Raw genomic sequence first — 12,307 nt, forward strand, 5'->3', positions numbered from 1 at the left:
AAAGACGTTGAGATAGTCCTTCTGTATAAATGTGCATTTTGGCTGCAACCAAGAATTTAACAAAGAAGTGAAAATTCTATTCTCTTCAGGTAGTCTGTCAACTCTGTATCTCACCAAACTATACCTTAATAGTTAAGTTGTGGGAGTATATTCTTCCCTGTCCCATGTTACTAGTGATGTGGGTGCAAATAAGGAAAATGGAGGAGGAAAGATTTCATTGTATAGAAGATGAGAAATCTTGCATTTCTAATGTTTGCAAACAGAAGGTTTCTTTAATCTCCGCTAACTGGTCATGAGGTAAAAGGAAAAATCCTGAGGCTAGGGAACAGAATTAAGACTTTCTGTGAGTTGTTGTTGTTGCTGTTGTTGTTGTTGAATACTTTACTGTGGAGGAAAGGGAAAAAAACCCACACATGAGTATGTATTTACCCCTGTGAACAAGAGATTGTTCTGAGGCTGTTGCAGACTGTTGTATGTACTTTGGAGGTGTTAGAATGCTTTTACAAGGCATCAGACTGATATGAAGGAATCATTTAATGAATATTCATGTATTAATGTCACACACTACCACAGCAGCAATATTAGAAATGATGCAAGTTGTGTGCAGTGATTTTACCATAACTGAACTTTTAAATGGCCTTCCGGAGTTTGGAAGATTGGCTTCTATCAAGAGATTGAGTAAAAAATCTTTAAAATTCAAATGCTGTAGTAATGCTGTTTCCTATATTTTTTTTCCCTGAAATTACATTAGTATAATGATATTTATTATCAAAATTTGTTTAGGCTTTTTCTGTCATTTCCTCTGTCTCATTTTAATACGAGTACAGAAACCTAATTTTACTGTGATTTATGCTTATTATCAGGACAGTCAGATGTTTATACCATAACCGAAAGTGAGGAAAGAACATGAAATTAATCCAAAAATCACAAAATTATTGATAAATGATGTAAGTGTGCCTTAAAGTTATTTAAAAAGATCTCTTGTCTGTTCACATAAATAATTTGAGTCCTATTTTCCATAAGCACTTTTAATGTAGTAGACTTTTTTTTTTTGCTGCTTGACATTTTTGCCACAGTCTCTCAAATGGAAATTTAGAAAGTAATATTGCTGTGGAGAGATGATATTAGTTGGCTTTGTGTTTTCTCAGATGTGTATTAGTTATTTTTTCTTCTGAAGACTGTAATTTTCGTCTACGTTTTCCTTTGAGTTAAGCAATTTCATCTGAGGTCCACATGCTTTTGGTTAGTTTGTTGAAATGAGCTATGCTAAAGTTTCCATTTCTGACTTAAAGAAAGATTAAAGGAAATGGAAATTTTCTTTGGTGTCTTGTTATAGAGACCTGCAACATCCAAATGTTCCTAATAAAACTGAGCTTGAGTAAAATGCATATTTCGTTTTTTCCTTGCCATATACTTTGCCATACAAGGAGAAACTGTTTTCCTACGGAAAATTCACTCTCATCGAGAAGTAAATGTGAAGAAAACAGTGCTTTGGAGGTTATTTACATTTTGCATCTCAGAATGTAAAAAAAATAGTAACCAACAGAGTTATTAAATTTAAGCAGGCATTGCTGTTTTTAGCTAAGTTTGCAGAAGATTGGTTTTTCACATCATAGTCAACTATGTTTGTCAGTGAACTTATTTTCTAAGCTATGGGACTGAGTGATCACAGGGGCCAGACTGTAGTTTGTTACTGTCTCCTCTGAAGAATATAGATGGGACAGTGAGCCTTCTTTATCAGTAGTTTGTGGGTAAGCAGTGAATGTTACTCCATGATGCTGAGATTTATTTAGAAAAAAAAAAAAAACCAACGATGCCAACTGTTATTTAAAAAGAAATTTGGTACTTTTTCCTGGCCCTGAATATTCAGTGTTGCTGGATAAAACTGAAATGCCATTACTAAATTCTTTGTGTTTGTTCAGTGGGATGCAGTATAATCTGTTTCAGTTCAGCTCGAAACAGTGGGTCTTACCTGTATATTTAAAGTGATGAAGTGTTTTGTGTTACACGATCCAAAAATCTGCCCAAGATCTTATGTAACCTAAGGAGCCTGAGAGAGAATATTTTTTTCTTTCTTTCTTTTTTTTTTTTTTTCCCCCTCTTTTTTGCACTGAATTGATGATCTGAGAAGGAATTAGAGTGTTTTTTTATTTAATGTTTGACATGGTAGACCAAGCATCCAGTTAAATTCACATCACCATACTTCGTCTGGCTTCCAAGACAGGCACGTGCATTTAAAAAGGCACAGTTTTCTAATATATTGTGTTTGGAACCAAGGAGAGGTATTACTCCATTGTGTCTGGAGAGTGAGTTTGGTCTTCTAATGATACTGCAAAGGCAGCCTCCTTTTCCCGATCCCTTAACCAAAGGCAATAGCATCAGGGGGAAGAAATGAAGGATCAAAGGTTAGATGCTGCTGCATTCACCAGAAGAGGACAGTGGTGAAAAGCACCAACTTAGGTTTAATGAACTATTGATTGATAAATTTATATTCTCTAAATAAATAGGTGGAGCACAGTTAAATCACTTATCCCCATTTATCTTCCTAATCGCTTAAAAGGTACCATTTTTAATATGACCTCAGCTTTCAAGTTTTTTCTTTTTGTACTACTAAGTACTTAACATATATGCAGGTATAGATAGAGGTATATGGCTGTGTATTATTGCAGAAATACAGCCTGATGCACTTACAGAACAGGTTTTCAAAGTAATCACAGTCCAATTAGAGACAAGAAAAGCAAAGTCTCCAGTTTGTCTTCTTAGACGAAAATACTGTCTCTTTTGGTTTTACTTTGGAGTTCAGTGTTTAATGGCATAGAGTGCAATAGGAAATGCTATACATAGCTGTATAGCTGAGGTGTGAAAGTTAAAAATGTTTTAGATTATTATGTGTTCGCAGATGCACATTTAATGTGTGGTGGAGAACAGGCATAGTTCAAAAGTACAAGTGGGGAGAAACAATTTTGGAAAGATAGAATTCTGAAGAAAACTGCACTCAGCAGAGTCAAGCCAAAAGTTTCTTTGTTTAGTAGCATTTGGAGTGAGCTGTCAGGCATGGGCTTTGTTAAACTTGTTCTGTTAGGAGCTCAGGCTGTTGTGTTGGAATAGTCGTGCTTCTGTGCAGCAGTTTCAGTTGTAAGAGTTAAAAATTTGTGTGTGCAATAGGTGCAAATGAAGGCTGGAGATAGAGTAATGTTGTGCCGAGTGAGGGGCTGTGAATGGCTCATTTGTTTTTTCTTAATGAGTTGACAGGAAATATGAAATAAATTTGTGTTCATAATATCGTACAAGAGAAAAATCTGCATGATGACTTTGAAAATGTGGGTTTGAACTATTCTAAGTATGCATTTTTTCCCCTTTCTGAACTGTATTTAAAAAAAAAAAAACAAATAATTAAATGTTGTTAAAATACCGAAAGCCGATTAAATCACACACTGAAGTTGTTGAAGTCAGAAGTGGAGTCTAATGCATAGACATACTGGTGACGTGTATAAAGTGCAGTGAATCTGTGATGAACAAGGTTGTGTGTTTGCTCAGGTATCACTCACTTTGCAAAGTTGTTGCAAATTGCTTGTGGAATCGTGTAAAAATATTTTATTGTAGGAACAGAATGTTTCCAAGATCTGCACAATTTCTGAATTTTTAGAAAATGTGTTTCTTAAGAATTGGAATTTGTTGCAAAGGCAAGTAGCTTCTCATTCCACAGCACTGACAGTAAGAAAAAAATTCAGGAGGCATTTAGTACTCATATTTTTCTATTGAACTTTTTTGTGAAATACATTAAAAAGCAAAGAAGTTAAACCTGTGGGAATTGTATTCGTTTTGTTATGTGTGTTTTTATTTCACTTGGAAAACAAAAGTGGCTCTTTTTTCATTGGAGTTATGAATGTCAGTATGCATGATTTTAAATGGTAATGCATTTTTGAACTGTGTATTATAATTTTTAAACTAACAGGAAGTTAAAATTGTTTCTCAAAATACCTTTAACTGTACTTTTCCCTCAGAAAATAATATATGAAAGTTGTTCCAAAAGTAACGCATCCTGTTTTGTGATGCTAGCCCATGATGAGTATGTTAGTAATTTTGCAGTAGAGGTTGAACTTTCCCACCAATATTCCATTGCATTTTGTTGCCATGTGACAGATGGCAGCAACAGAGCACACTGACAGAATGGTGTCTGACATGGAAGTGCAGATGGAGCAAAGGTGTGTCACTGAATTCTTCCATGTGGGAAAAGTGGCACCAATTGACATTCACTGACACTTGCTGAACGTTTCTGGAGACCAGCCAGTGGATGTGAGCACAGTGAGGTGGTGCGTTTCAGCAGTGGTGGCAGCAACAGTGGGTCATCTCCACTAGTGCAGTATTGTGTGAGCCTGGCATGCAGGCTCTTGTTCATCACTAGAGAATGCAGAGCTAATGGTTGATAGCTAACTGCTGAAGAACAGTCTTTTGTAGCTGAGAATGTGCTCTATGAAATAGTGTTAGTATACTCCTTCTATCTGTTGCCATTTCCATGGAAATAAATGGGAGGCATTATTTTTGGAGCAACCTGTGTATTTTTTCTATTTAATTTTTTTCACTCATTAATCTTCTTATTTTCTGTCCTTAAGGTACTTAATTATCTGCAAAATACTGTTTTGTAAAGTAATTATTTCTTTAAACATGCAATCCTTTTCTTCACGTGAATTTTAGGTATGCAATTCCTCCAGAGCATGGGAAACGGCTTGAACGACTGGCTCAAGGTAATATTTTCAGTGTTTCTGTATGTGAGACATTTGAAGGACAAGTCTCCAGCAAATTGAAAAACGTCCTCTACTGAACTACTGTGCTTTATTAGTTCTTAATATCGTGTGACTTTTATGTTTGCAAGCCAGGAACGCCTTTTAATACTCTAAGGAATTTTAAGGGAGCAAAGCAAGCCTTTTTCTTACTACTTTATTTTGTAGTGGCATTTTTAGGTTGATGGTGTTTATGAAAATAACACCACAACATTTTGTCCTTCTTGTTCATTAGATTTTCATTGCAAATATCTTTGCCTCTTTCCATGCCCTTGCTTTTCCTTACCATAGTTTCTTGCCATCGGAAACTTTTGAATTTATAGTCAATTGTAGTTAAATTTGGTTCAAAGAAAGAAATGTTTAAGAGAACTGTGTTTTCAGAAGTTCCACAGAAGTGGAGTGGAATGTCAGGATAGAGAAGGGAAACTTAGTACCTCTGAGAAGGGGTGGCTCACAAAATACACTAGCTGTAAATCTTATTTATAGCAGCCTACTGGCCAACGAGCAGCATAATAATGTACACTAATTCCCCAAAGCATGTAGTGACTTGTGCTCTCCGAAGGTGTGAGGAACATCTTTTGAGAAGAAGCAGAGAATACTGTGGGCATGGGGTCTAAAGAATAAAGAAGGATAATTTATAGAAAAATGTTTCTTGCACAGTTATTTGTTTTATTTTAAATAACAACTACAGAACTCCTCTTATTTCTAGATTGAGTAGTACATATGAACACAGGAATAATTAGGCGTGTTTCTTGACCTGCAGCCTATGTTTTATAGCCTGCTATTGATGATACTATATAAGGAATGCCAGAGGGGTTGTGGATGCCCCTAGGGGCATTTGAGGCCAGGCTGGAGGAGGCTCTGGGCAACCTGGTCTAGTGATTGGTGACTGCCCACGGCAATAAGTTGAAACTAGATGATCTTCGAGGTCGTTTTCATTCCTGCCCGTTCTGTGATTCTGTGACTCTGTGAATACCACTGAAAGCTGATAATTAGATATTGTGTATCTGGACAGTCTTCTGAAAACACTTGTTCATTTTCTTTTCATATCTATTTTATGCACATATATATGCATGGCAGTTTTTATGAGCAGTAATTAAACTAGTTACTGAGAACAATAATATCATGTGTATCACTGAGATGTGAGGGTAAAGACAAGAGCTTGCAGCCTTAAAAGCACAGATTAAAAAGGCAGATTTCAACCTGGATAATTGCTATCATTATTCTGAAATTTCCCACATGAAAACTGAGAGAGTTTCTGCTGAGAGAGTTGTCATGTATTTCTGATTTCCACATCTTTAGTTTATCACCTGCAAAGTATAAAATTATTCTTGTGTCTATGTTGAAGGTTCTGATTTTCACTGATAAGTATTTTGATGCATGTGGTAGACCAGGCGAATCCCAGTTCCCTCAGCCTCTCCTCATAAGACTTGTGCTCCAGACCCCTCACTAGCTTCATTGCCCTTCTCTGGACATGATCCAGGACCTCAATGTCTTTCTCTTAGTGAGGGGCTGAAAACTGAACACAGTACTCAACGTGCAGCCTCACCAAGGCTGGGTACAGAGGGACAATTACTTCCTTTCTTGTGCTGGCAGCACTATTTCTGCCATTGGCCACCTTGGCCACCGTGGCACACTGCTTGCTCATTGACCAATACCTGCAACCACTCTGCCCCAAGCCTGTAGCATTCCCTGGGGTTCTTGTGGCCAAAGTGCAGGACCCAGCACGTGGCCTTTGTCCCACTAGCGTCAGTCTGGTGACCCAGCCTGTCCAGATCCCACTGTATGGCCTCACTACCCGCCAGGCAGATCAACAGCCAACTTGGTGTCATCTGCAGACTTACTGAGGGTGCACCGAATGCCCTCATCCAGGTGATCAATAAAGATATTGAAGAGGACAGGCCCCAGTAGCAACCCCTGGGGAACACCACTCCTGACTGGTCGCCAGTTGGATTTGACTCCATTCACCACCACTCTCTGGGCCTGGCCTTCCAGCCAGTTCTTCAGCCAGCAAATCTTTGATCCACACCTTGATTACTCAGGAGAAGCAAAGATTTGATGTATTTAAAATCTTCTGTACGTCCACTTTTGATGTTTACTGGGAAGATGGTATTTGGGTTGATAGAATTTTTACTTGATACGGTTGAGCTGCTTTCAATCATACTATAGGATTTCACATTGACTGCTTATAGCTGTGCAGCAGTTTATTGCTAACTCTTCAGGTTTATGCATTCTGTAAACTAGTGTGTGCTCAACACTTTTTTTTGAGGGCAAGGAAAGCGAATGGGCAATTTCAGCAACATTTGTTCATTCCTTTTTAAGAAGTAAGTGCGAGTGATGGGTACCATTGTTTGGAGCAGACTAAAAAAACTCAGTTTTTTCTTTGACATACTGTAGTTTACTCAGATATGGGGGTAACCTGTACAAATTCAGGAACTAGGTAACTTTTTGAGAGATGTGCTTTGCTACACCTTTAAAAAAATAAGTTCACATTTTCATGGTAACTTATGATGTTGCTTAGTGTAAATTTCTATAAGAAAATATTGTGTTAGCAGATGAGGTCCTGAGATTTCTCAAGGCTCTTACTGCTGCTAACGGTGGCTTACTGTGTAGGAGGAGTGGGACGTAGAAACATGGGGAAGTTGTGGAAATCTCCAGAAACATGGTATGTTGGAAGCTGGTAGGACACGTGGTGTAGGGAGTAGTGTCTCAGTCAGAATTGGCAATAAGCTAAATGAGACTTTCTTCTCAGTACAGCAGTATCACTCAACAGTTCTTAGGACAAGAACCAGTGAAAGTATTGTAGGACAGGCAGAGCTCAGGCCTGAGTAATACTGGCTTACACATTTTTCCACAGATGGGAGCAGTAACCTACCCATGCTTCATAATAGCTTTGTTTAATGAAGCTGCCCGAGCATGTCAAATCAGCATTTTCAGTGCACACCTGCATGGAAGTTGGCAACTACTGCTGATAAGCGTATGACAGTACATGCTACAAGGATGTGTAGTGAATACAAATCTGCATTCCTTGCTGAATCAGAATAAGTGTGATCGAAACTTTATTATTTTTATTTCAGAACTGGGTTTTGAACAATGAGTATCAAATTGAAAATAGAATCAGATGTTGAACAATGAAAGTCACATTTTGGATAGTTTTTTTTTCTGTTATATTCAGGGAATGAAGGTAGATTTCTGTAGGAGAGCTACATGCTCATACATAGGTTTTTATTGTTACAGAAAGTAGGTGTGTTAGTTTTACAGACAGATACCTCCAACATTTCCTGCTTTCAGTGTTTGACTCTAATATCTTCTACGTTGTTTTTCATCTAGTAGGCTGCTTTTGTGATATCTTTGGTCCAAGTAGTAGTGTGGAAGATACAGTTCTTAAGATGTTGAACTTTATACTCACCTTGACATATTTTTCACTTGTTTTTGTTTGTATTCTTCTATTTCTGATTATTTCCCTGTTTAAGAAGACTAAGTCTTCTGTGGTCTTCTACTTTGCAGCTGCTGCCTGCTGCAATACAGTCTGAATTTTACAGTAGGGTATATTGAAAAGGTGAATATACAGAGTAATCTACATGGCAACAATTCAGTTAATAAGAAAAGTTCATAGAAGATAGCATAATTGAGACTTAGTGCTTAATTACGTGTGTATTAAAAAATTTCAGTTGTACTTTTACAAGTGTGTAACGTGAAGAAAAGTAGTTTATGCAAGAAGGCTGATGACTGACTAATTCTTACTAAGTTAATCGAATGCTCCTATAGTAATAAAAATAATAAAACGTTACATTAATTGTGGCAGGTTGTCTAAGTCAAGGCAACAGTTGATACATTAAAATTAAAGGAAGGCTAGAATATTTTCCATTAACTTGTCTACATGTCACAATTATCACACATGCCTTTTGTGCATGAATGCTTTCATCTTTGCTTTCCATTGAAGTCTTGATTGACTGTGGCACCTACAAATATTTTATTTGAAATACATTAGACTTGAATCTAATCAAGGCAACAGTTTGATTTTACCCTTCAGCTGCTTACTCATTTATGTAAGTTTTTTTCAGTTTTTTGTAGACATAAATGTAATAAGAATCTCAAGTGAGCTGTTACTGCAATTTTTGTATGTGTTACGTTGATCTGTAATATTATGGTATTCTTAGGGATTTCTCATTTCATAAAATGAGTTGGAAAATAAAGAGAATCACAGATGACATTTTCAAGGATTTCAAGTTCTTTTAATAGTTGACTTAATTGCGGAAATTATTTTAGAGAGCAAGTGGCATTTATCTGGTATTTAATTATGTTCAAGAAGAAATTAAAGTAAAATTTGACCTAAGTATATAGCGATACTATAAAAAGCTTTGTATGGTATATGGCATTAATTAGTCTGTTTCATGGAGAAGTCATTACCTTTTACATAAGAAAATAAGTCAAAATAGTTTTTTGAATGAAAATTGACATAGAGCTTGCATAACTTGTAAGGTTCTCAAGTATGAAAGCTGCAGCAGTTGAGAAATTTAACTTTTTTCTAATTGATAGTTATGTGAGTCAAGTTAGGAAAGTCATATCTAAGAAATGATAAATGCAAGTCCGTAACATATTCATCTGGATATAATAACACTCATATTTCACAGCACTTCATTTGTGGCTTTTGTACTCTCTGGTTTATATGTCATACAAATTCTTCTTTGTGAGAATGTTCTCCCACTTACTTAAAAGAAGTGTGCAGTACATAAAGATAAATAAAATTAAGTCAGATCACTACAAACTTACTTTAATAAGTTACATTGTTTTTATTTATACCCACGAAAGTAAATATAGAAAATATACTAGAAAACTTTGTCCTCCTTTTGTGTTTGCCAGTGTTCCAAGAGGAATTCTTGTAAGTAGTAAATTACGAGTATTTTGTGTGTTCTGAAGTCCTTCAAATGAACATCCGTGATTTATATACATTAAAAAACTACCTTATTTTGATCTTTCTTCCTTAATAGCATTAATTGGGATGAATTTTGATTACATAAAATTACATTAAAGGTACTTGCAATTTAGGATGATATTTTCTGAAAGTTCTTGTTTTGCAGTTTATATTAATAAAGAAAATGAGAACATAGCACCTTTGATGTACAATTTGAGTGTAGAAGTGTAGAAGAATAAGTATAGCCTCATTCATTCTCTGTTTAGAATTTGATTTGAAAGTGTATCCAATTTTTATGTGTGTTTGTTAAATAGTGACTTTATTTTTGACCAAACTGATCACATAAGTTAACAAGATAGTACATAATATTATCTTGTAGAGCCAATGGAGTTACTCATATGATTAAAAGTTGCTAATTTGAGAATAAGAAGATCGTAATTTGTCCATGTATGATCATAGCCTAACACTTTGATTGAAATCAGTATGCACATATTCCTACTAGGGAGGTAATTGTTCCCATTATTTTGATTATGATAATCTACTGCAGAATGGAACCTAATCCGTTCAGTTTTTATGAGTGATAACTGTGATACAGCAATATTATCTTCTGATATGAGCTATACTCTTAGAGTTGAAAAAAACAAATTGAAACCAGGTTCCAGGTATCAACGATCACTGCCCTCAATAACTTATTGAGCCAACCTTATTTTAAAGTTGTCTTTACCGCCAAACCTCTTTATATACTCCTTAATGTCTCTCATTGCAGCAGTGTTGTGTGTGGGAATCTTGTTTCCTCAGGGGCAGCTTGCGATCTGCTTAGTACCGACTTCTAATTTCCCCTGGAAATGAGAAAGTTTTGACTTACATCTGGAATATGGACCATAAAACCAGAAATTGCGAAGTGGTATTACTGTCTACTAAGGTAGAATAGCCTTCACTGATATAGTGTTAAGACTCAAAAAAAAAAAAAAAAAAAAGAAAATAACTCAAAAAAAAAAGAAAAAAAAAGAAAAGAAGTTGGTTAGTAAAAGTAATTTTGGTCATGTTAACTCTTGATGTGGAGTTGTCTGAGAGCATGTTTGTGACTCTTTGCAGTTGGAAGACTATTTTCACATACTTTTTGCTATTGTTTGTTGTGTTAACTATAGAAAGCTGATGAAAAGCTTGAGTAGGACCTTACATTTACTTATCTCTCCCTTTGCTTATGTCTTCATACCCAAACACTTGTCCACCATTTGTTGAATCACATTTTTATCATAGAATCACAGAATGACTTGGGTAGAAAGGGAGCTCAAGAATCATTAAATTCCAATCCCGCTGCCACAGGCAGAGTTGCCAGCCAATGGATCGAATACTGGATTAGATTGGCCAGGGCTCCACCCAACCTGGCTTTAAACATCTTCGGGTACATGGCGTCCACAAACTCTCTGGGCAGCCTGTGCCAGCAACTCACCACTTTCTCAATAAAAAGCTTCCCCCTGACATCTAATCTAAATCTCCCCTTCTTTAGTTTAAAATCTTACCCCTTGTCTTGACACTATCTACGTCTATAAAGAGTTGATTTCTCCCCTGATTTAAACTCCCTTTAAATACTGAAAGGAGACAATTAGGTCTCCCTGTGGCTTCTCTTTTCATAGGCGAAGAAGGCTAGTTCTTTCAGCTTGTCTTTGTAGGAGAGGTGCTCTAGCCCTGCGATCTTTTCTGTGGCCCACCTGTGGACCCTCTCCAAAATCTACACATCTTTCTGGTGTTGGAGACCCTGAACCTGGATGAGAACTCCAGCAGGGGCCTCACAAAGACAGAATGGAGGGGCAAAACCGCCTCCCTTGCCCTGCTGGCTACTCCTCTTCTGAGGAAACCCAAGACACCATTGGCTTTCCAAGCTGCATTTACACACTACTGGCTCATGTTAAGTTTTTCATCAATCAGGACCCCTAAGCCCTTCTCCAAAGGGGTACTCTCAAGGAGTTCTTCTCCCAGTTTGTATACATATTTGGGGTCACCTTGACACAGCTCAGCTTGGTGTCATCAGCAAACCTTCTGTTGGTGCACTCAATCCCATCATCTGTCATTGATAAATATATTAAAGAGTACTGGACCCAATATGGACTCTTGGGGCGCAACTCTTATTAGCCGCCTCTACATGAACACAGATAGAGCCATTGACTATAACCCTCTAACTACAACCTTCCAATCAATTCCTTATCCACTAGGTAGTTCATCCTTCATATCTTTCCAACTTAGAGATAAGGATGTGGTGGGGGACCATGTCAAAGGCCTTGCAGAAGTCCAGGTAAATGACATCAGTTGCCATCCCTTTGTCCATGGATGGCATTCCTCTGTCATAGAAGGTCACTGGGCTGGTCAGGCACAACCTTCCTGAAGCCATGCAACCTGTGTGGGGTTATGGGGTTACCGTTTTGTCCCTCATGTGCCTTAACATGTCTTCCAGAAGGATCTGTTCCATGATCTTTCCAGGTTCAGAGGTGAGGCTCACTGGCCTTTAGTTCCCCAGGTCTTTCTTCCCTTTCCTGTAAATGAAAGTGCTATTTCCCTTTTTCTAGTCCCTGGGGATTTTGCTTGACAGCCACAACTTTTCAAATATAATAGA

The 12,307-nt window shown here is 37.1% G+C and overlaps 1 protein-coding gene across 4 annotated transcripts in view; it reads left to right on the plus strand.

Moving 5' to 3' along the window:
* KDM4C (lysine demethylase 4C) overlaps positions 1-12,307 on the plus strand; it is a 297,078-nt gene that overhangs the window by 57,716 nt on the left and 227,055 nt on the right. For all 4 annotated transcript variants that reach the window (XM_048930999.1, XM_048930997.1, XM_048930998.1 and 1 more), the window contains one exon: positions 4,696-4,745. In XM_048930999.1, the coding sequence (XP_048786956.1) occupies positions 4,696-4,745 (50 nt within the window). The remainder of the gene's footprint in view (positions 1-4,695; positions 4,746-12,307) is intronic.

This window comes from Lagopus muta, chromosome Z (genome assembly GCF_023343835.1).
Source record: "Lagopus muta isolate bLagMut1 chromosome Z, bLagMut1 primary, whole genome shotgun sequence".
NCBI classification, from domain to species: Eukaryota; Metazoa; Chordata; class Aves; order Galliformes; family Phasianidae; genus Lagopus; species Lagopus muta.